The sequence below is a fragment of the Chlorocebus sabaeus genome, chromosome 3 (assembly GCF_047675955.1).
Source record: "Chlorocebus sabaeus isolate Y175 chromosome 3, mChlSab1.0.hap1, whole genome shotgun sequence".
Lineage (NCBI taxonomy): Eukaryota > Metazoa > Chordata > Mammalia > Primates > Cercopithecidae > Chlorocebus > Chlorocebus sabaeus.
In genome coordinates, this window is record NC_132906.1 from 77093818 (window position 1) to 77116537 (window position 22720).

Sequence of the window (22720 nt, forward strand, 5' to 3'; positions counted from 1 at the left end):
GGACAGTCCCAATTTATTGCCCTGGCGGACAGCATATTCTTTGGTCACCCAACATTGCTAGGGAGTAGCTAAGACAGAATTGGCAGCCAGATATATATGACTGACCCCCAAACTAGGGATCTTTCTACTACCCTAGGATACCCCTTTAAATCTCAGAATTATAGTTTAAAGGAAGGCTTCTTCCCAGCCATTATCCATTCACTCAACAAACATTTATGAGCACCCACGATGTGACAGTCATTGTGCTATAAGATGCAGATTTTAAAATGAACAGGGCATGGTCCAAGTCCTCAGAAGCTCATGGTTTAGAGAAGAGACAGAACCACAAATACTCAGGGCAGCATACATAATTTATAGGCCCCAGTGCAAAATGAAAAAGCGGGGCCCTTTGTTTAAAAATTCAGAATCTCTAGATGGTGAAAACAGTGCATTAAACTAAGTGCTGGGTCCTTCTAAGCAGGAGTCCTGTAAACTGCAGACCCCATCTATGATTCACTGTAATGAGGGGTACTCAGGGTATTATAGACATATATAGGAGTTAACCAATCTGAAGACTGCTCTTAAGATCACTTCCTGGAATAAATGAACACTGCTGATTTTAGAGAATAAGGACAACCAGGATATTTCCCCTACATGGACCTTCTCTTCTCTTTTTCAGGTCACAGGTTCTTGAAGCCAATCACTTAATCAGCCATCTCTTGTCAACTGGCAATTCATTTTGACTTAAATGCCAATCACCAGGAGTCTTCTGCCACTCAACACTCCAATAATCTCCCTCCACAGCTGGAACATATACTGTGGTGGACATGGAGGTGTGCCACCCATCACCCCCTTCAAGGACTTGTCCCAGCTGCTGGAGGTTTAGTTGTTGGGCAATCTTCTGCTGTCAGCCCTTCTGGGGACAGCCCACATGCAATGACTAATCAAGGTAGAGGGAGAAAGCCCTGGCCATTGGCACACAGATGACCCTCATTGACCATTTTAGTTCCAGAGCTCCTGGTGGGGTCAGCTGGTCTCTCTGGCTAGCACTCCAGCTTGATTTCTCCCTCCACCCAATCCTGCTTCTTCCCTCTTGATTACACAAAGATTAATCCCAATCCCAAGGCTAACTCTGTAATCAACATCCAGAACACCAAATTCCATCTCAGAGTCTGCATCCCAGATAATCAAACTGCAGCACAGACCAAAGAAGCTTCTAGGACTTGGGGAGGATTTTTACTTGAAACTTAGTTATATTCATAAGACTTATTTCTTCCCAACCCCTGCCTAGCTTCTGCAGAATCATAACACGTATTTCTAAATCCTGAAATCAAATATAAAATAGTGGAAACAAGGACTCTGTATGTGAATTAGTTACCCTCTGGGTTGAAAACTTCCATTTGATAAGGATCAACATATCCATTAAAACACATATAACATATTTTGTGGAAATTAAACTATGAGTTTCATTTTTGAGGAAAACTACTTGTTTTTCAATCTGTATTTGGGAAATAATGTAGCCCATAACTATACTATTTACCAAGTAAGATGGAAGGATTTCATTGACCCACATTTACTCAATTTTCAAAGAATGAGGATTTGAGAATTAGACCATTTGGTGAATAAGTTGGGTTGAGCATAGACATGGCTTTTAGGATGAGCATTACTTGTTGAACATTCTTAGTTTTCTTTATTTCAGGTGAAAGATTTCTCTCTTTGCTTTTAGTAAAATATGTCCATTAGTAATGCATATCACATTTGTGGAATTATAAAGACGTTATTTTGAGCTGTGGTGGCCAGAATGTCATACAGTTTTCTAGGTAAAGGCACAGCTTGAAAACACTCTAAAACAGAATTGGCTGTGGGAAGTGACTTACACATTCATTCAGGTGCAAAATCTAACACACTTCAGGGCATACGATTCTGAACATCATTAATCTTTTGAGAATAGGATTTGAAACAAATACCGAGATTTGAGAAGACGGGCTTCTAAAATCTCCACAGTCAAACCCTCTGAAAGAAGAACACGGATTTTCATTGCAGTACATAAGGACAAGTTAATCAGCTGATAAATTAACATTAACTCAACTCACTAAATTGAACAATACTAAATAATAAATCTAATTCACTGACTCATTGAATTGATTAAAGTTGTTTCTTCACAAGACATCGACCACTTAAAGTGTTATTAAAAGCATCTAGCATTATTTCTTGTATTGATACACAGTATATATTTTTAAAATTACATATTTATGGGATACATGCTTTTGTTACATGCATAGAATGTGTAATGATCAAGCCAGGGTATTTGAGGGTATCTATCACCTTCAGTATTTATCATTTCTATGTGCTGGTAACATTTCAAGTCCTCTTTTCTAGTTACTTTGAAATATATAATACATTGTTGCTAACTATAGTCACCCTAGGCTGCTATTAAACATTAGAACTTCTTTCTTCTACCTGTGTTCATACCCGTTAACCAGCCTCCCTCTCTCATCCACCAGCCCTTCCGAGCCTCTGGTATCTATCACTGTATTCTCTATTTCCATGAGATTAAATGTTTTAGCTCCAGTATGAGAGAACACGTGGTATTTGTCATTCTGTTCCTGCCTTATTTCACTTAACAGAATGACCTCTAGTTCCATCCACGTTGCTGCAAATGACATGTTTCCATTCTTTTTTTGTGGCTGAATAGTATTGCATGGTACATATATATATATACACACCATATACAAAATTCTTTCATCTGTTGATGGACACTTAGGTTGATGCCATTTTTTGCTATTGTGAATAGTGCTATGATAAACACAAGAGTGCAGGTATCCCTTTGATATACTGATGAAAGAAATATATATATTTCTTTTCCTTTGGGTAAATACAGTTAGTGGGATTGCTGGTTTGTATGGTACATCCATTTTTTTTTTTTTTTTTTTTTTTTTTTTTTTGGGACAGAGTCTCACTTTGTTACCCAGGCTGGAGTACAGTGGCGTGACCTCGGCTCACTGCAGCCTCTGTCTCTCGGGTTCAAGCAATTCTCCTGCCTCAGCCTGCTGAGTAGCTGGGATTACAGGCATGCGCCACAATGTATGGCTAATTTTTATATTTTTAGTAGGGATGGGGTTTCACCATATTGGCCAGGCTGGTCTCGAACTCTTGACCTCAGGTGATCCGCCTGCCTCAGCCTCCCGAAGAGCTCAGATTGCAGGCGTGAGCCACTGCGCCCAGCCATAAGGGACATCTATTTTTAGGTTTGTTTTTTAGAAATCTCTATACCAGGCTGGGCATGGTGGCTCATGCTTGTAATCCCATCACTTTGGGAGGCCATTTGGATATTCTCTTTTGTGAAATACCCATTCACATCTCTTATCCATTTTTCTAATTGGGCTTTCTGTGTTTTTCTTAATGAGTTTTAAGAGTTCTTTATAGTTTATGGTACTGGTCAGACTTTAGCCTGCATCAGAATCACACTTAGGTTGCTGGCTTCAGTAGCACATATACTAAAACTGTAATGATACAGAGAAGATTAGTATGGCCCCTTAAAAAAAATCACCTTAGGGCTTGTTAAAACGCACATTCCTGGTCCCCACCACCAGAGTTTCTGATTCAGTAGATCTGGGGTGAGGCACAAAAATGTGCATTTCTAATGAGTTCCCAGGTGATGTGCTATGCTGCTGGCCCAGGGACCACACTTCGAGAATCATTATTTAATAGTGATTTCAGTGTAACAGCAATAGACGTTTCCTGTTAGTTTTGGACAAAGTCATCTTAAAAACCAAAACCAAAAGCAAAAATCTCAACCATTTAATACTGCTCAAGCCTGAGGCATAAGCGAATACTCTTTCTTCCTAGAAGGGTACAGATGGACTTGTTTAAATAGCAACCGCTTCAAAGTGTCTGAAACCCACTGAAATCTACCCGTTATAATATTTGGTACACCTAATTCGCCAAGAGAACCGGTTGATGATAGAGGGTATCCTTTGATCCCATATTTTTCGATCTCAGGAAAACTCATTGGCATTCATCAGCAAGAACATGAGTCAGGAATCCCTCGAAGCACAGAAATACAGATCTCTGAATGGAGATGAAAACTATCATTTATTTCAACTGAATTTAGTTTCATTAAAAAATTCTATGACAACATTAAAACAGAAACAGGATGTTTATATGACTGTCTTTAACCTCAAAAGTCCAAATAAACATATAGACATTCTGAATATAGCTAACGTTTTAACAAACCTCATTATGATCACCATTGTAATTTCAATCACCTAAAATATGAGCCATGACTATTAGTAAATGTTTACTCTGTGTGGTTTATTGGACTGAACATTAACCATACATTTATTTCTAAGTACTAGGAGTTGAACAGCTACTACAGTCAATGTATTTTGGTAGTTAGCTGTGTGTGTGCTTTTTAAGGCTTCACTCAATAAAACATCTGTTGCTCTCTGCTGATGTGTCAAAAAACTTGCTATATGAAGGACACATATATGTATACAAACAAATGCACACGTGTGCATGTCTATATACATAAATGCAATTTCAGGGAAGTGATACCTTATTCTGAGAGGTCATGAGACTCCACTTCAAACCATAATAGTAAAACCTTTAGTAAACTGAACTCAACATGTTGCAGCCACCACCATCAAGAAAAATCAAAGACCCACAGTTCAAATAAAGTACAACAGGTCCCAGGAAGTATTGTGGTTTGTTGATTCATTCAACAGAAAGCCCAAATGACAATGCTATTAGTGGTCAGAAGTAAACTAACCTGGACAGGCTCATGAAAATGAACCCCTGGATGCATCCTGAGAACATACTGCATAATTATAGTCAATGCTTGCAACAACTTTCAGTTTGTCTCATCATGTTAGCAGAGCCTATTCATGCAATTTAGAAAGGATTTCAATAAAGCCTAAACCAAAAGGCTTACAGTCAACAGAGGGTTAGCCTTCCATAAATGAGAAATCCAAAAAAGAATGATGCCACGTATTTCAGGAATGTCGGTTAGAGGTTTGGCCTTCTTGGGAAGTGTCACGATGCTGAGTCTAAAACTGCAACAGTTACCATGTCCAAGTCATGCAACTCTAAAGGAGGATGGACGGTCACATTTGTGTCCTTCAGTATCAAAGCACCTTTAAGGGCCTCCATTTTGAGACAGTAATATTTTCTCTTCCTTCTCTTTTAGAACATATGATAAAATATTGTCCTTCTATCCTTTAAACATATATCCCTTTTTTTTTTTTTTTTGGTGGAGAGTAAGGGTTACATACTCCCTACTACTATGTCGCAAACTTTTTCTTTTTGTTGTTCCTATTGGTTTTAACCGTACTATTTTCTAACAAGAAGCCTTCAGAGAAAATAATGGATCCTAGTTATGTCAAAGAAAACAATGAGACAAAATGGCAACTTCACAGTCTTCAAGTAAATAGAATCCCTGATATAAATGGAAATTAACATGTAATTTTGGGGCAGTAAAAACAACAACAACAAAAACCTGTGACAACTTTGTCCTGCTCCTTTAAAAATGAGCTTTGACTCTGTAGTTTCTTAAGGCACAAAACCTGATAGACAGCATTTAACTGGTGGCCTGCATCTCTGATTTGGATTTTAAAAAACAACTATTGACATTTAAATAAAAATAAACCATTTTGTTAGAGCTGGAGATCACTGGATAAGTTGGGAGAAATATTCAAATGAACCGGCATCTTGTATGTATAAATATTTGTTGCCAAAGTAAAAAAATTACAATGTGGTTTACATAGTCCAAAAACTAGCAGAAAACACCTTCGGAACAGACTTGACGTCTTGGTTGGATTCACAGTGCTGTCTCGAAAATAGTTAAGGTCGAGGGCTGTCCATTGGAAGTGTTTGTAACCATATGGTCAGTGTGACCGATATGTGGATAATTTCTTTTGAAGTATACCTGAAAGAAAAAGAAAGAAAGAAAAAAGGCAAGCATAAAAAGAATGTTTCAAAATTTTAAAGTCCTCCTCCCTGAAACAATGCACTTCTGTGTCCACTTCTTCATGTGAAGCAGATCATATCCCTCACTGAGGCACAATTTAAGAACAGGGATGAATGGACTGTACAGAGGAATTAGCCTCACTGGAACCCTCAGCAGGGCTGGGTTGAATGCCAAACAACCTGTAGATCCATTTTAGTTCCGATCACTCTGATTCATAGATATGTTTTATCTCTGTATGAAATTGATAAGCAGAATCATTTTACTGACTCAAAACCTGGAGACAAATTAAAAACAGGGTGACAAAGAGGCTGGGAAATCTAGCGTCTGCACGAGGGTTTCTCATTTTCACACATAAAATGAGCACAATAGATGTGGATGTTAATATCAAGTTGTAATCCCTATATTTTATAAACTCTGATTGACAAGCATTGAAATGCTGGCGTATATGTATGAAACATCCTGGCGTTTAATTTGTGCGGCAAAGCAGTTATAGGGCCTATAGAAATGTGGTCTGTGGATAGTGGCCCACAATAATGAAAAGAGAAGCAAAAGCTTTAACAATGACTCCACCAAGCAACTTCTCTAAAATGTAAGATGATACCAAATAATAGGACAGTTCTTTGCCAAGCCTTTGAGTTCCTGAATTCTTGCAATTTCTAGCTGAACTAGAAGAGATACAGGTTTTCTGATAAATGTATAATCAGAACATAAAGGAAATGAAATGCTGTCAAGTTTCTCTGTTCCGCGATCATCAGTTTTTAGTAGCTGTATCGTATCTTGGTTCCTTGACAGATGCGCATAACAAAATGAAATAATGTCAAGACTTGTGAGCTCTTATCTCAAAATGTGTTTGGGTGAAAAAGGACTTCAAATGTAATTTTTTTTCCCCCCAAAGAAGAATGTGAAAAGTTTTGTTTGAGTCTTTAAAACAGAAAATGTAGCAACTATCTGAGGCTGACACGTGTCAGCTGGGTCTCTTAGTCATACGATGCTGGATCTATTTTATAAAATCTTGCTCCGAGTATATTTGTGGGTGCTGTCGACAGAGTTATCACTGGAGATAATGGGCTTCACATACAAAAAAGAAAGTGCTGAGACACCTGCCTACATATTAAGTGTACTTTTTCTCTCACTTCTTGCATGCTTGTTACTCCAGAAACATTACATATAACACACTATATATTAAAATGTCACTTAAGGAGAAAATAAATCGTCCAATAATGCTGGAATGCTACCAGAGGAAACCTGAGGCTATTTCCATTATAATGCAAGTGTTCAAAAACAAGACTTTTCAGGGGATAATTTCATATCATCTCCCTCTCCCACTTTTTTAAGCTAGCCATATTTTGTGCGGTTATAGATTTATGTACTCCAAAAAGGCTATTCCTTAGTGAAACTAAAAACAACCAAAAGAACAAATAGATATTCACATCACTTTCTACTGCTTGATAGCCTTCCCCAAATAGGATGCTTCCTTCTGTGTAACCCTCTTGATGTATTTTTTTTATATAAAGAAAGTGTTGTTATTAGCAATTTTAAACCCAAATGGTCTTAGCTTCATGGTCTGAAATGCTTAGTCAAAAACAAATCCTGTGTATATAGTCTTTGATTTGACCTTTCTTTTTCTCTTCTGCTACCAGGTTTTATAACACACTATGGGTAACAACACAGGTGAGATAAAACATCTTTTTTACAGTGCAGGTGATGAAGGGAGTTGAGATTACTGAACCACTTTTAGCAAAGCCCTCATGTTGTAAGCTATGTCTGGGATGGACAGGTCCAGTCTCAGCTCTCTGGAGATTCATTGCTGATCCTGGAAAAATTACCTAACCACTCTCTCTACCAGCTGCCTCATCTGTAACATGAGATAACAATAGCCTACGTCACAGGAACTGATTAATGGCTACAGACAACAGATTGAAAACCTGCCGCATTAGTGTTGGGTGTCATGATGAACGCTGCTCAGAGAAGTGGCCCCTAAGTACACAGAACGTGGCAGTATCGCCTGGCTTGAAGGATGAAGACAAAGCATCTAGGAAATCCTCTGGTGCATCTTTTATCTTTACAGAATCCCAAAGCTGTGGCTGAGACAAATCAACTGAGTGAAGATGGTAACCTGGGAGGCAGAAAGGCAGAACTAAAAGATCATAGAAGTCGGAGTATGAACACCTTTGAACTGGTGGCTTTGAAAAGTTACTCGGGCCGGGCGCGGTGGCTCACGCCTGTAAGCTCAGCAGTGTGGGAGGCCAAGGCAGGCGGATCACTTGAGGTCAGGAGCTTGAGACCAGCCTGGCCAACATGGTGAAACCCCATCTCTACTAAAAATACAAAAATTAGCCAGGCATGGTGGTGCACGCCTGTAGTCCCAGCTACTCAGGAGCCTAAGGCAGGAGAATCACTTGAACCCAGGAGGCAGAGATTGCAGTGAGCCAAGATTACACCACTACACTCCAGCCTGGGTGACAGAGTGAGACTCTGTCTCAAAAAAAATAAATAAATAAAAATTTTTTTTAAAAGTTACTCAGCTTCTTTTATTTTAGCATTTTCATGTGTCAAAAGGGGATAATAACAGCAGGTTAGAAGGACTGTGAAGCTTAAGGAAGACAATGCCATAAGCATTCATGTTTGTGGCAAGAAGAGTATCAGTGAGTATGGGAAACCTTGTCCCTCTTTTCCTTCTTTTCTTGAGTTTGCTCCATTATAGTTCCTCTAATGTAGGTTGAAACTAAGTTCAGTATTTAAACTCTAGCTCATCAGTGAAGCCACCATAACAGAGCTAGATTTTACTAAAATCAACAGAGCAATACAAGCTCCCCCATGTGGACAAAGGAGAGCGACTGGGCTTTGATTGACACTGCATTCCTAAGATACCATCTGATGTGTTGAATTCAGGCTCAAGACCCTGTCAGTTCATTTTTACTGATATGTATGGCCCTAATTCAATCACAGTAACTCTCATGGCCTCAAGTTCATCATTTTTAAAGCCAGTCTAATTTTGGTGTACATAATTGGCATGAATATTGTCAAAGTCAAAGAGTAATGGAGACTTAGAAAGGACTTTTGCTTTTAAGATAATGGAGTAATGAATTTTCTCTCTTTTCCCTTTCAGAAACCACTCTAAGCATCAAAGATATTCATTAATAAAAAATAAGCTAAATCTTTGTGAAATTAGGAGAGCCTGAATGGTAAAGTATCATGAAGGGCTGCCATATGCAACTGGAACCAGTGGAGCTGTGGCAAGGCTGAGAAGATGTCTATGAAGAGCAGGCCTCAACAATCATAGGAAAGTAAAGTTCTCCAATTAACTGGAGGAACACTAAGGTATGTCAATAAACAATCAAAAAGAAACATCTTTGACCTATGTACATTGGTGAAGTCCTGGCAGAAGAGAGATTGCAATTGCCCAATTCTGTAAGCTAAGGAGGAAGAAAGCCAAAACATGCATTCTCAATTTCACATACACACCCCCACCCACCCACACCCCCCCCACTCCCACCCAGCTCCCCCACCCCCCCACACACCCATCCCACCCACACCCCCACAACCACCCACACACCCCCACCACACACCCCCACACACCCACCCACACTCCCACACACCCCACCACACACCCATACACATAACCCCCCACACCCAGCACACCCACCCACCCATCCACATACCCCCATACACACCCACACCCCACACCTACCCACAAAGCCCCACACACACCCACACACCCACCCACCACCCCACACACACCCACACCCCCCACCATACACCCATACATACACCCCCACACCCACCCACCCCCATACACACTGATACCCACACCACACCCACACCACACCCCCATACACACACACCCCCATACACCCCGACCCACACCCCCACCACACACCCACACCCCCCACCACGCCCCCATATACACACACCCACACCCCCCACACCCACCCCCCATAAACACCCCCCATGCACACCCACACCCCCCACCACACCCCCATACACACATACCCTCACATACCCACACACCCACACCCACACACCCATACCCACACCCTCACATACCCACCCCCCACACACCCACACCCCCACCACACCCCCACCACACACCCTCACATACCCACCCCCCACACACCCACACCACACACCCACCACACACCCACCCCCCACACACCCACACCCCCACCACACACCCTCACATACCCACCCCCCACACACCCACACCCCCACCACACACCCATACACACACCCACACCCCCACCACACACCCATACACACACCCACACCCCCACCACACACCCATACACACACCCTCACATACCCACCCCCCACACACCCACACCCCCACCACATACCCATACACACACCCTCACATACCCACCCCCACACACCCACACCCCCACCACATACCCATACACACACCCTCACATACCCACCCCCCACACACCCACACCCCCACCACATACCCATACACACACCCTCACATACCCACCCCCCACACACCCACACCCCCACCACACACCCATACACACCCACATCGCCACACACACCCACCACACACCCATACACCCACACCCCTTCACACACACCCACACCCCCACCACACACCCATACACACACCCACACACACACACAAAACCCCCTCACCTCCCCCCTGCGACACACACAGCCTCTCTGGGTCATAAAGTACTTCTACATTAAGCACAGAAAATTCCCTTTAGCCAGAAACAAGGTCCTAGCCACAACTATCCTGCAACTATCTGGTCTAGGAAGAGTTCATTTTATTCACAGGTGAGAAGTAGGAATAATAATCATTATTATTATAATTTTAAGAGTAGTACAGGGCTTGGAAAATATACAAATAAGAAATGAAATAAGATAAACACAGGACAAATGTTGAGCACATAAACTTTATGAATATAATATATTCAAAGAAAATGCAGCAGAATGATCAGGCTGTGCATAACAGAGATACAAAAATACAGGAAAACATGGCAGAGCAACAGAAGATGCTGAAGTATGAGTTGACAGTGGTCAACAGTGAAGTGGAAGAGAAAAGTGAAAATATCAAAGAAATGGGCCAGGTGCAGTGGCTCACACCTGTAATCCCAGCACTTGGGGAGGCTGAGGTGGGAGGATCACTTGAGGCCAGGAGTTCGAGGCCAGCCTGGCCAACCTAACGAAAACTTGTATCTACTAAAACTATAAGAATCAGCTGGTTGTGGTGGCACACACCTGTAATCCCAGCTACTTGGGAGGCTGAAGCATGAGAATTGCTTGAACCAGGAGTTGGAGGGTACAGTGAGCCGAGAGCATGCCACTGCACTCCAGCTTGCACAATAGAGGGAGACTGTCTCAAAAAGGGAAAAATAAAAAATAAATGACATTTCTACTGAAGGCAGCACGAAGATTAGCCAATGGTGAAAAAACAGTATGAGACAGGATAGGATTGAGCAAATAAACAAAATAACTAAAAGTTAATAAAGCACTAAAAAGGATTAAGGAGAAAATAGCTTTACAAAATAGACAAGGGACAGAAAACGTATACACGATAGATATTTGTAAAGAAGAGAATATAATCTAATAAAAAAAAAATGCAAGGATAATTCAAGTAAACTTCCAGAAACAAAAGTAAACTTGAATCAAAAGTCTGAAAGACTACACGATAATGTCCCAGGAAAACCAATGACTCTTTTAGCATACAAGAAAAAAGATCTGGCTGGGCATAGTGGCACACATCTGTAATCCCAGCACTTTGGGAGGTCAAGGTGGGAGGATGGCTTGAACCCAGGAGTTCAAGACCAGCGTGTGAAACATAGTGAGACCTCGTCTCTATGGGGGAAGAAAAAAAATTAGCCAGGCATGGTGACATGTGCCTCTAGTTCCAGCTTTAAGGGAGGCTGAGAAGGGAGCATTGCTTGAGCCAGGGAGGTTAAGGCTCCAGTGAGCTATGATTGTGCCACTGCACTCCAGCCTGGACGACAGAACAAGACCCTGTCTCAAAAAAGAAAAAAGGGAGAGGGATGGCATTGGGAGTGATACCTGATGTAAATGAGGTATAATGGGTGCTGACGAGTTGATGGGTGCAGCACACCAACATGGCACAAGTATACATACGTAACAAACCTGCACGTTGTGCACATGTACCCTAGAACTTAAAGTATAATTTAAAAAAAAAAAAAGAAAAAAAGAAAGAAAAAAGGCCGAGTTATGTCAAACGTGGTCATAGATGTCTCCATATGAATAGACAACATGAGAAGACCTTAGAGCAAAGGTTGCAACATACTAAATGAAAGAAGGTGTGACCCAGTAATTTTATAACTACCACTTTTTGAAAATTTTTATTTTATGTTAAATTCCAGGATACATGTGCAGAACATGCAGGTTTGTCACCTAGGTAAATGTGTGCCATGGTATAACCACCACATTTAAATCAGAGAGGAACAAAGATTTCAGACATGCAGTAAGTCAGGGATTCTAAGTTCCAAGGAAACTTTCCCTTTAAGATGGTATAGAGCATTGTTTTGCAACTTTTTTTTTCTTAAACTGCCACCCACAGTAATGGGTGGCACATTTCACTGTACACGGGGACTTGGTACACATCCACTATCTATATCTGTATCTATACTGAAAAGCATTTCAGAAAATACTACCACTACTATGAAAGACACATTGTTATTTTTCTTCTATTCCATTCTATTCTATTTTACATCTTAAAACACACTAGTCATGATGGACCAAATTGATTTCACAGCACCACTAATGGGTTATAGCCTGAAGTTTAAAAAGTACTGAAGGATAAACTTTAGCTAACTGAAAGATGGAGAAAGTATCAGTTAAAGAAAAGTCAAAAAACAGAGGCTTAAGTATATTTGAGGCTTGAAGGCAAATAGAAGAAAAACTAAGCTAAATTTTGGTGGGTAGGATGGAGAGAGAATATAAACAATTGTCATTGTTTATAATGGGGAGTCAATAAAGAAACAGCAGTTAGAGGAAACAAAAGGAACACATACAAAACAATATTCAAAGAAGCAAAAATAATCTACTACAAATTAAAAGGTAAAAATGAATACAAAAAAACTGAAAGCATAACATGACAGAACTAAGACAAAACATACTTATAATCTCAACAAATGTAAATGTACTAAAATCATCTATTAAAAACAAAGGCTAAGATTAAATCTCAGCGTAAAACCTAACCACGTCATATACAGGAGACACACTTTTGGCTATTCAAAGACAATCCCATATATACCAGACAAAGAAAACAAAGTAAAAGCATGCGACCCAATCTAGTTTTGAACCAGCGTGGATTTAGGACCAAAACCATTACATGAATCAAAGACAGGCATGTTAAAATGGCAGGAAATATAACTCATAGTGGAAACCCAAGTTATGAACATCTGTGGACTGAAAACCATAGCATCAAAATTACCAAAACAAAAACGACAGGTAATACAGAGAGAAATATGTACAGTATGAAACTAATTCACCTCTAGATCCAAGTCACAGAAAATAGACCAATACAAATAAGGATTAATAAGAACATAATTAACAACGTAGAACTAATTAAACCTCATTAAACTCTATACCTTAAACAGATAACATCATCTTTTCAATGCCCAAAGAACATCCAGAAAAACTAGGACACAAAGAAAATTCCAAATGGATAGAAAGGGTATGGATGACATACAATGAAAAGGAAACTGATGAGTAAAAAAAAAAAAAAAGAACAGAAAAAACAAACCCCTACCACCAAAAAGTTTTAAAAACTTCCCTCTTCAATAATTTCTGGGGCAGAGAAAATTAAAATCCAAATTGCAGAATATATAAATAAAGAAATAAACTATGAATGAAAGCACTACATACCAAAACCTATAGAATATAGAAATTCACAGCATTAAAATACTAAGGAAAAAAGAATGAATACAAATGCATTCAAGAAGAAGCAACAAGAAAAACCAAAAAATGAACGCAGTAAAAGCAGGAACTGATCAACTGGAAAACAGAATATAAACTAGTAAATAAATCTAATAAGTCATTCACCGGAAAAAAACAAAAATAGCTAACTTAATTGGAAGTTAATTGGGAAAAGTGAAAAGTACAGAGTGGAAAAAGTATAAATACTAGGTAGCCATTAAAAAAATGAGGTAACTGGCCGGGCACAGTGGCTCACCCCTGTAATCCCAGCACTTTGGGAGGCCAAGGTGGGTGGATTACCTGAGGTCAGGAGTTCAAGACCAGCCTGGCCAACATGGTAAAAAACCTGTCTCTACTAAAAATACAAAAAAATTAGCTGCGCATGGTGGTGGGCGCCTGTAATCCCAGCTACTTGGGAGGCTGAGGCAGGAGAATCACTTGAACCCAGGAGATGGAGATTGCAGTGAGCTGAGATTGCACCATTACACTCCAGCCTGGGGAACAGGAAACAGGGAACAGAAACTGCTTTAAATATATATATACACATGTATATATATACACACACACACATACACAGAGCTAATAAAAAATATACATATATAATAAAATGAGGTAACTATATGTATTGATATAATATGGAATATAATATTAAGTGAAAAAAACATAAAGAATAGCTATCATTTGTGCTCAAAAACCAGAAAAGCTATATATGCACATATGCTTGTTTATGCACAGAATACGTCAACAAAACTGGAGAAGATGGTGCCAGGGCTGAAACCTGGCAGAGGAACTGCCTGATGAAGGGCAGGAGTGGCAGAGTGACTTACTTTTTACTTATTAAAGTTTTTTGCAAAACTATCAATGCTTTGAATTTTGTAACATGAGCATATATCACTTGGTAAGCTGATTTTTAAAAATAATTTGTAATTATTTAGTCTATAAAACTACAAAACTGTGGATACTTCTTTTGCTATTACTGGGAGCTAAGAGTTCAGTCTATAGTCTTAAAAAATTACTGAGCTTTTATCATCAATAGCCAGAATTTGCTTATATTTGTAAAATGTGTTATATTCTTTGAATCACTTAAACATACACTATCTCATTTAATACATGTTAACAGTGAAGAAACCGGAGCAGGACTACAATCCTGATCCATCCATCCATCCATCCATCCATCCATCCATCCCTCCCTCCCTCCCTCCCTCCCTCCCTCCATATTTTTTTCTGAGATGGAGTCTCGCTCTGTCGCCCAGGCTAGAGTGCAGTGGTGTGATCTAGGCTCACTGCAACCTCCATCTCCTGGGTTCAAGTGATTCTCCAGCCTCAGCCTCTCGAGTAGCTGGGATTACAAGCGTGCACCACCATGCCTGGCTAATGTTTTAATTTTTAGTAGAGACGGCATTTCACCATGTTGACCAGGCTGGTCTTGAACTCCTGACTTCAAGTGATATACCTGCTTCAACTTCCCAAAGTGCTGGGATTACAGGTGTGAACCACCATGCCTGGCCAGGATTTCATAACTTTTGAGTTGTATCTGGGGATTTCATAGGTGGATAAAATGGTACCTCTGTTACTCACTGGGAACCTCAAATTCAGTCTGCTTCATCAGGGAAGACAATGATTGACATTTACCCTGTGTTATGAGCTGATTTGCATCCCCCTAAATTCCTATGTTGAAGTCCTAACCCCCAAGTACATCAGAATGTAACTGTATTTGGAGAAAGTCTTTAAAGGTGTAATTAAGTTAAAATGAGGTCTTTAGGGTGGGCCCTGATCCAATATGACTGGTGTCCTTACAGAAAGAGGTGATTAGGACACAGGCATACACAGAGAAAAGACCCTGTGAACACACAGCCATCTGCAGGCGGAGGTTGCAGTGAGCCGAGATCATGCCACTGCACTCCAGCCTGGCAACAGAGCAAAACTCCGTCTCAAAAAAAAAAAAAAAAAAAGAAAGAAAAAGAAAATATGTTCCTATATCTAACGGTATTTCTGTATTTCTGTATTAAAGACTTATACAAGTAAAACCTAGGTTGCCTTCAGTTCCTATTTCATCTCATTCTCCATAGAAGTGAGGAACTGTCCTTTCCACTGTCTGTAGGACATTTATTCGAATCTAGCACAGAAGTATAAGAACATAAACTGCTATGGGTTAAGCCACCTAGTCTGTGCTACTTTGCTATGGCAGCCTGAGCAAACCAGTGCACCTTTCAGCACCCTGAAATGTAATTATGTAATTGTAATTTAAAATGTAATTTTAGTTTAATTTAAAATATTAAAATACTTCCTGAGTCATCTGCAAAGGTCAGTCAAAACAGAGACTCGGCTTTGCTTGCACCAGCATTTTCAGGAAAGCAACTACGTGGTCAAGAATACGTGACTTGGAAGTACCTTTTCCCAGATGTTGAGTTTTCTTTCCAATAAATGAATTCTAATCTGTGAGAGCGAAAAGCTTGTTGATTTAGACTAATCCTCATGATGTTACAGTTGTGAATGATGCATTGATATTTGATGCTTGCACATTTAAAAGGCTGACACTTTGACAGCTTGTTCTCCTAAGAGGACCAAGTGTATGCAGAAATGTCAAGAAGATATTCAACTTGGATGAGAATCAAGCTGTGTATTTCCTTATGTCTTTCTGTAGAGGTGACCTGAGCCAGCGGTTAGGCAGGACTAAAATCCAGGAAGGAAATTCTGCCACTGTGTGAATCTGGGCGACTAGCTGCATCTTGGATACCAAATGAGACAAGGAGCAGCATTTTCAGGCTTGACACAGAACACGACCTAGGTGGACACATCAGCCTTCTGCCTTCTGTTCTCCACGGACCAGCTCTGTGTCCACATGAGGACTCATGACCCAACATCCTTGTCAATACAGTAAGACTTACAGACTGCTGTGAGGATTAAGTAGAATCATACATGCAAGAACTATGTAAACAGTGTAAAATAAATTATAAAAACTATACGAATGTAAGTGATCATTAATATTGTTGAATTAGATGGAAGATTACTGGACCAGTAATTGAGATTTCAAATTCTATGACCAATGTCCCTTTCCACATGTATGTTATGCTTGCATTAAACGTTGATTTAAAAAAAGATTCCTAATTCTGTCTCTGCTATAAATTAGTCTGGGCCCACTTACTTCTTGGGGCCTTAGTTTCCTCATCTGTAAAACAAAGGTGAACTGTATTATCTTATGTTAGTTGGAACATGCTAAAATTCTATGACCTATTTCTTATTACTCCATGTCTTGATAATACATAACATATTTTTTTTTTTTTTTGAGACGGAGTCTCGCTCTCTCGCCCAGGCTGGAGTGCAGTGGCCGGATCTCAGCTCACTGCAAGCTCCGCCTCCCGGGTTTACGCCATTCTCCCGCCTCAGCCTCCCTAGTAGCTGGGACTACAGGCGCCCGCCACCTCGCCCGGCTACTTTTTTGTATTTTTTTTTTAATAGAGACGGGGTTTCACCGTGTTAGCCAGAATGGTCTCAATCTCCTGACCTCGTGATCCGCCCGTCTCGGCCTCCCAAAGTGCTGGGATTACAGGCTTGAGCCACCGCGCCCGGCCCAATACATAACATATTTTTTAAATGGGTATTTTGATATATAGATAGGGACACATCTCTTTGATGTGAAACGCCTAAGGTACCAAAGAAAAAAAAGGGTTTTTGAGGTTCCTGGCTCTTTTGTGACTAGATTATACAGGGAATCCCAAATGATTGATCGGGTTTTATGAGGGAAGCTTTGGCTGGGAGACACTCTAGAAGATAAAAGTATTCTGTAAATTTCAGGTTTAAAAGAAATATAGGGCTCCAAGTACAGCTTCCCTCTTATTCATACACAATGTGATTCTTACGAAAATTCAGAACACAGTTTTGTCGACCCTAAAGCCAGGCTTGAATCTGGACTCTGCCTATAATTCTGCTAGCTACGAGATCGTGGGCAATTTCCTTCCCTCTCTATGTCTCAGCCTCTTAAACAGGCATAATAAGAAGTGCACAGTGCCTGTCTGCCACATCTCATCATCATCATCGCCATCAGGGCTCAGCACATCAATCAAATCTCTGCTCTGCTCTATTCTTTGGTTTATATTGTCAATGACTAGGGGCATCTTTAACGTATTTGTTAGTGCCCAGCGTAATACTGTGCACACAAAGGCATTTACAGAACCGTTTTGAGGATGAATGCAGGATTCAAAGAAATGTCCTACAGACAGTGGAAAGGACAGTTCCTCACTTCTATGGAGAATGAGATGAAACAGGAACTGAAGGCAACCTAGGTTTTACTTGGAAAAATCTTTAATACAGAAATACCGTTAGATATGGGAACATATTTTCTTTTTCTTTTTCTTTTTCTTTTTTTTTTTTTTTTTTTGAGACGGAGTTTTGCTCTGTTGCCAGGCTGGAGTGCAGTGGCACGATCTCTGCTCACTGCAACCTTCGCCTCCCAGGTTCAAGCAGTTCTCCCGCCTCAGCCTCCCGAGTAGCTGGGACTACAGATGTGCACCACCAGGCCCAGCTAATTTTTGTATTTTTAGTAGAGATGGGGTTCACCATGTTGGCCAGGACGGTCTTTATCTCTTGACCTTGTGATCCACGTGCCTTGGCTTCCCAAACAAAGTGCTGGGGTTACAGGTGTGAGACACCATGACTGGACTTTTTTTTTTTTTTTTTTTTTTTTGAGATGGTGTCTCACTCTGTCGCCGAAGCTGGAGTGTAGTGGCACGATCTTGGCTCACTGTAACCTCCACCTCCCGGGTTCAAGTGATTCTCCTGCCTCAGCTTCTCAAGTAGCTGGGATTACAGGCATGTGCCACCACAACCGGCTGATTTTTTTATTTTTAGTAGACATGTGGTTTCACCATGTTGGCCCCTATTTTCTTATTCTGTTGTTTGTAATAGATATTTAAAATATTACATACAAACAAGCAACTTTATTCTACCTACAGTGTTGAAAACCTGAAAAATATAGAAAACAATCAAGAAGGAAAATCACACCCATATTATAATGCCTACAGATGAACAGTTTTGATGGGAGCCTCACCATGTACTGCTAGAAGTCTCATTCCACCCTAAGCCAAGAACATTGGATGTTCCTTCCCTCCCTCCATCAATACAACTCTTACCTCACAGAATTTTAAGAAAGAATTACAGGTGACCACGTGACATCTGGCTAAGTCCCTTAAATCAAACTGTGGTTATCGCATCCGTAGAATGAGATACTTCCACATCACCATTGTTGGAAAGTGATCATGTAGCCTGCGTGTCTTTAATGCCTTATAAACATACTTCAAGGATTATTCAGGTTATAACTGTAACATATCATAAATTCTTGATTTGTCCTGATGGCAATAACATCTTGTTCTTTTTTTTTTTTTTTGGAGACGGAGTTTCATTCTTATTGCCCAGGCTGGAGTGCAGTGGTGTGATCTTGGCTCACCGCAACCTCTGCTTTCCGGGTTCAAGCGATTTTTCTCCCTCAGCCTCCTGAGTAGCTGGGGTTACAGGCATTCACTAACACTCCTGGCTAATTTTTGTATTTTTAGTAGAGATGGGATTTCTCCATGTTGGTCAGGCTGGTCTCGAACTCCCGACCTCAGGTGATCTGCCTGCCTCAGCCTCCCAAAGTGCTGGGATTACAGGTATGAACCACCACACCCGGCCTGGCAATTGCATCTTATAGAAGGTAGAGGAAGCATATGGGCGATATGGGCCTAATTCTAAACAATGAAGAATGAGGGGGAAACCCAGGGCAACAGTGAGAGTATTATGTAGGAGTTTTCTTTACAAGTAATAAAACAGAAACTTGGCCGGGCGCGGTGGCTCACGCCTGTAATCCCAGCACTTTGGGAGGCCGAGGCGGGCAGATCACAAGGTCAGGAGATCAAGACCATCCTGGCTAACACGGTGAAATCCCGTCTCTACTAAAAAATACAAAAAATTAGCTGGGCGTGGTGGCGGGCGCCTGTAGTCCCAGCTACTCGGGAGGCTGAGGCAGGAGAATGGCGTGAACCCGGGAGGCGGAGCTTGCAGTGAGCCAAGATTGTGCCACTGCACTCCAGCCTGGGCAACAGAGCAAGACTCCGCCTCAAAATAATAACAATAATAATAATATAAAACAGAAACCAGAAACCAAAAGCAATCTAGGTAGGTCTAAGTAGAACATTTTCTAGGTAGATCATTCTACAGCAATAAACAATAGCCCACACTTTTTGCTCAAACTCTTAAATCTCCTGTATGTACCTCAATGGCATTTGCCTATCAGTAAGAATGAAATGCAATGGGTCTGCAGAACATAAGTACTATGTGCTCTATGCCTTTTTCTATGAGAATCTGAACCCATAGAGTCTAAATGTGTAAAAAGTCTGGTCTAACACCTTTCTGCTTCTTGGGCACACGGCACACACACATATGTGCACACACTCGACCCCCCAACCCCTACCCGCTTCTGCCGACTCTTTGCAGACCTGACTTCAACCCGGGACGTGCCGTTAAGGCCCAGTCGTGAAGCTTTGTCTCTGCAGGCTTATAATTGAAAAGGGTACACAGTGCTTGTTACCATACCCACGGTGCCAAATTGTGCGGAAGGAGCTGCTGAGACAAACTTTAATTACAACTCCCTGGAGCACGCTCACCTGTTTTGCTGTTTCAGTGAGGGCCGCGGCTTCTGCCTTGCCCAGTTGTTGCACCATCTTGTAAAATAGGCTCTCCTTATTTTGTAGCAAAACATATGGCTCATCATATTCTTTCAGTCTTCCTGAATCTAAAACCTGTTAATCAGCAGAAAGAAACCCATTGAAACACGATGTTTTGCAGTAACATATTATAACAGACAATATTTCGGAAAGGGGCAGGAGAGGGAGAGAATCTGTTTGGGTGGTAGGCCTGGATGGTGTTTAAATGGTTTGATTACCCTGTTTTACGAAGCAAAGAAAGGCCTAACCTGACCTTTTATTACTATAATGTTATAGGAAAGGAAGAAAATGAAAGTTCTAGACTATTATTCTGGGCACTCAGCAGTCCTGTGGCATTTTATATTCTGCCAAAGGCATTTTGGGTTCTTATCATTACTTAGTGCTTTTAACTCTCAGACTCTCAGCATTGAAGGGTATTTATACATATGATCAGAGTTGGGAAACTTCTTGATTTAAGAAAGTCAAATTCAGTTGATCTACAAGGTAGGGTAATGTCATAAAAAACAGATGGGAAAGACCTGACAGTAAATTAATTGCCGAGCCAGTTTCATAGACTCTAAGCAATATTTGGAAAAGAAGTAAATGCTTCTGGAATTTCTTTAAGGTTCTAGAACATGTCAGCTGCTAAGAGGGGCTAAACTGTGGATGGTGAGATTAAGGTGCATTCTGAAATCGGCTCTGGGTGTACTTTATTATTCCGAGAGAGAAAGGTTGGCCAGAAAAGCTGTTACCTAAGCAGCTTTAGCATAATTGCTCTCTGCACAGAAGAAATCTCTAGAAATCCAATTTTCTCTTTGGATAAGACTAAAGAAGCGATTAAGAAATTGAGCTCCAAATTCCTGTGATCACAGCCCACATGACACATGAGGCAGCCCAATCGGCATTGCTGAGGGCGGAATATCTGTTTTCCCAATCACCTTTCTTTGCTTCTTTCTCTTTCTTCAGCTGCTTGCCTTTTAGCTGCTTTATTGCTCATTAATATGTCCACTGGAAATTGAAAGAGGGAGGAAGGGGCTCTTAACTCTGCATTTCTACTTATTAGTGGCTTTGGTTAATGGTTTCAGAGGGAAGAAAGAGTCTGAACAATTGGCACAAATGACGTACCTAAGAAAACAGTTCTGATGTTAAGTGGCACTTAGTTCTTCATTTAGGCCACATTTAGAGTAAATTTATCTTAAGAGAATATGCTGAACCTCCAAGCAGGACACAGGATGTTTTCCTACATGTAGACATTGCAGTTAATTCCGTCCCATGGTATTTAATCGGACACATTTATTAAGCCTCATAAAGGGCATTTTCCTGTTAATCTTTTGTTTACTACTGTGAATCACTGCTAAGGGCAGCTTTCTCAAAAGAGTTCAAGAATAATTGAATCTGTCACATCCACATAATAATTAAAATGTCCTATAATTTGGCATGCCAATTTAGATACCCCAAATGTGTAATTTTCCTTAAGCATAGCATTACAGAGCATAACCACTCCTCCTGATGATGAAGGAAAAAATCTGCAATTTAAAAATACAGGTCTCTCTAACGCTAAAGACTAAATAGATAAGTGAATCAAATTACTTTCTAAAATGATGAAGTTTTAGTCTGCAAAAGCAACAAGTAAACTTTTAAAAATTATTCCCACAGAGTTGATAGCGAGTGAGTTCTCTGTAAAGACTCTACATAATGTTTAATGGAAAGAAAGTCCTACTACTATTTGGTCCTTGTCCAAATTCCTACTAAATTTATTCACATTTGAGTGACTAGTAATAATCTTTCCAGATTCCCTCTCATTGTCTGAAAACACATGAATGCCACTGAGACCAGGAGTTCTCAAAACTGACCAGAATCTAAAAAGGCGGAGCCAGGAAAAAGCATTATTATTATTAGATTAATAATTAAAATGACAGAAAGATCATTTTGGTCAAAATACTTTAAGCCTTATAAATATCAACAACTTAGCAATGGCATTTTATTTGTTAGGAGAGTTTTTGAGTTTGGGGGTGATAGAACCATGACCTTAATAATTTATTAGAACTTAAAATTTTAACTTCTATAAGGTTTCACACTTAAAAAATATAAAATAAAACCGACCTCTTTAATACTTTTTTGATACTCATTAAAACAAAATATAGGCCAGGTGCAGTGGCTCCCACCTATAATCTGAGCACTTTGGGAGGCCAAG

At 40.4% G+C, this 22720-nt stretch overlaps 1 protein-coding gene and 1 non-coding gene across 3 annotated transcripts in view; one reads left to right on the plus strand and one right to left on the minus strand.

Annotated features, from left to right (window-relative positions):
* Positions 1-3452: 3452 nt before the first annotated feature.
* LOC119627594 (U6 spliceosomal RNA) lies at positions 3453-3557 on the plus strand. The gene has a single exon (XR_005243793.1). It is a non-coding gene; the product is annotated as a U6 spliceosomal RNA (small nuclear RNA).
* A 498-nt stretch (positions 3558-4055) lies between these two features.
* The window catches only part of ABCC4 (ATP binding cassette subfamily C member 4 (PEL blood group)), a 292733-nt gene continuing 274068 nt past the window's right edge, over positions 4056-22720 (minus strand). For both annotated transcript variants that reach the window (XM_007960695.3, XM_073014436.1), the window contains 2 exons: positions 20488-20622; positions 4056-5905 (listed from right to left, as the gene is read on the minus strand). In XM_007960695.3, the coding sequence (XP_007958886.3) occupies positions 5798-5905; positions 20488-20622 (243 nt within the window). In that variant the 3' untranslated portion in view covers positions 4056-5797. The remainder of the gene's footprint in view (positions 5906-20487; positions 20623-22720) is intronic.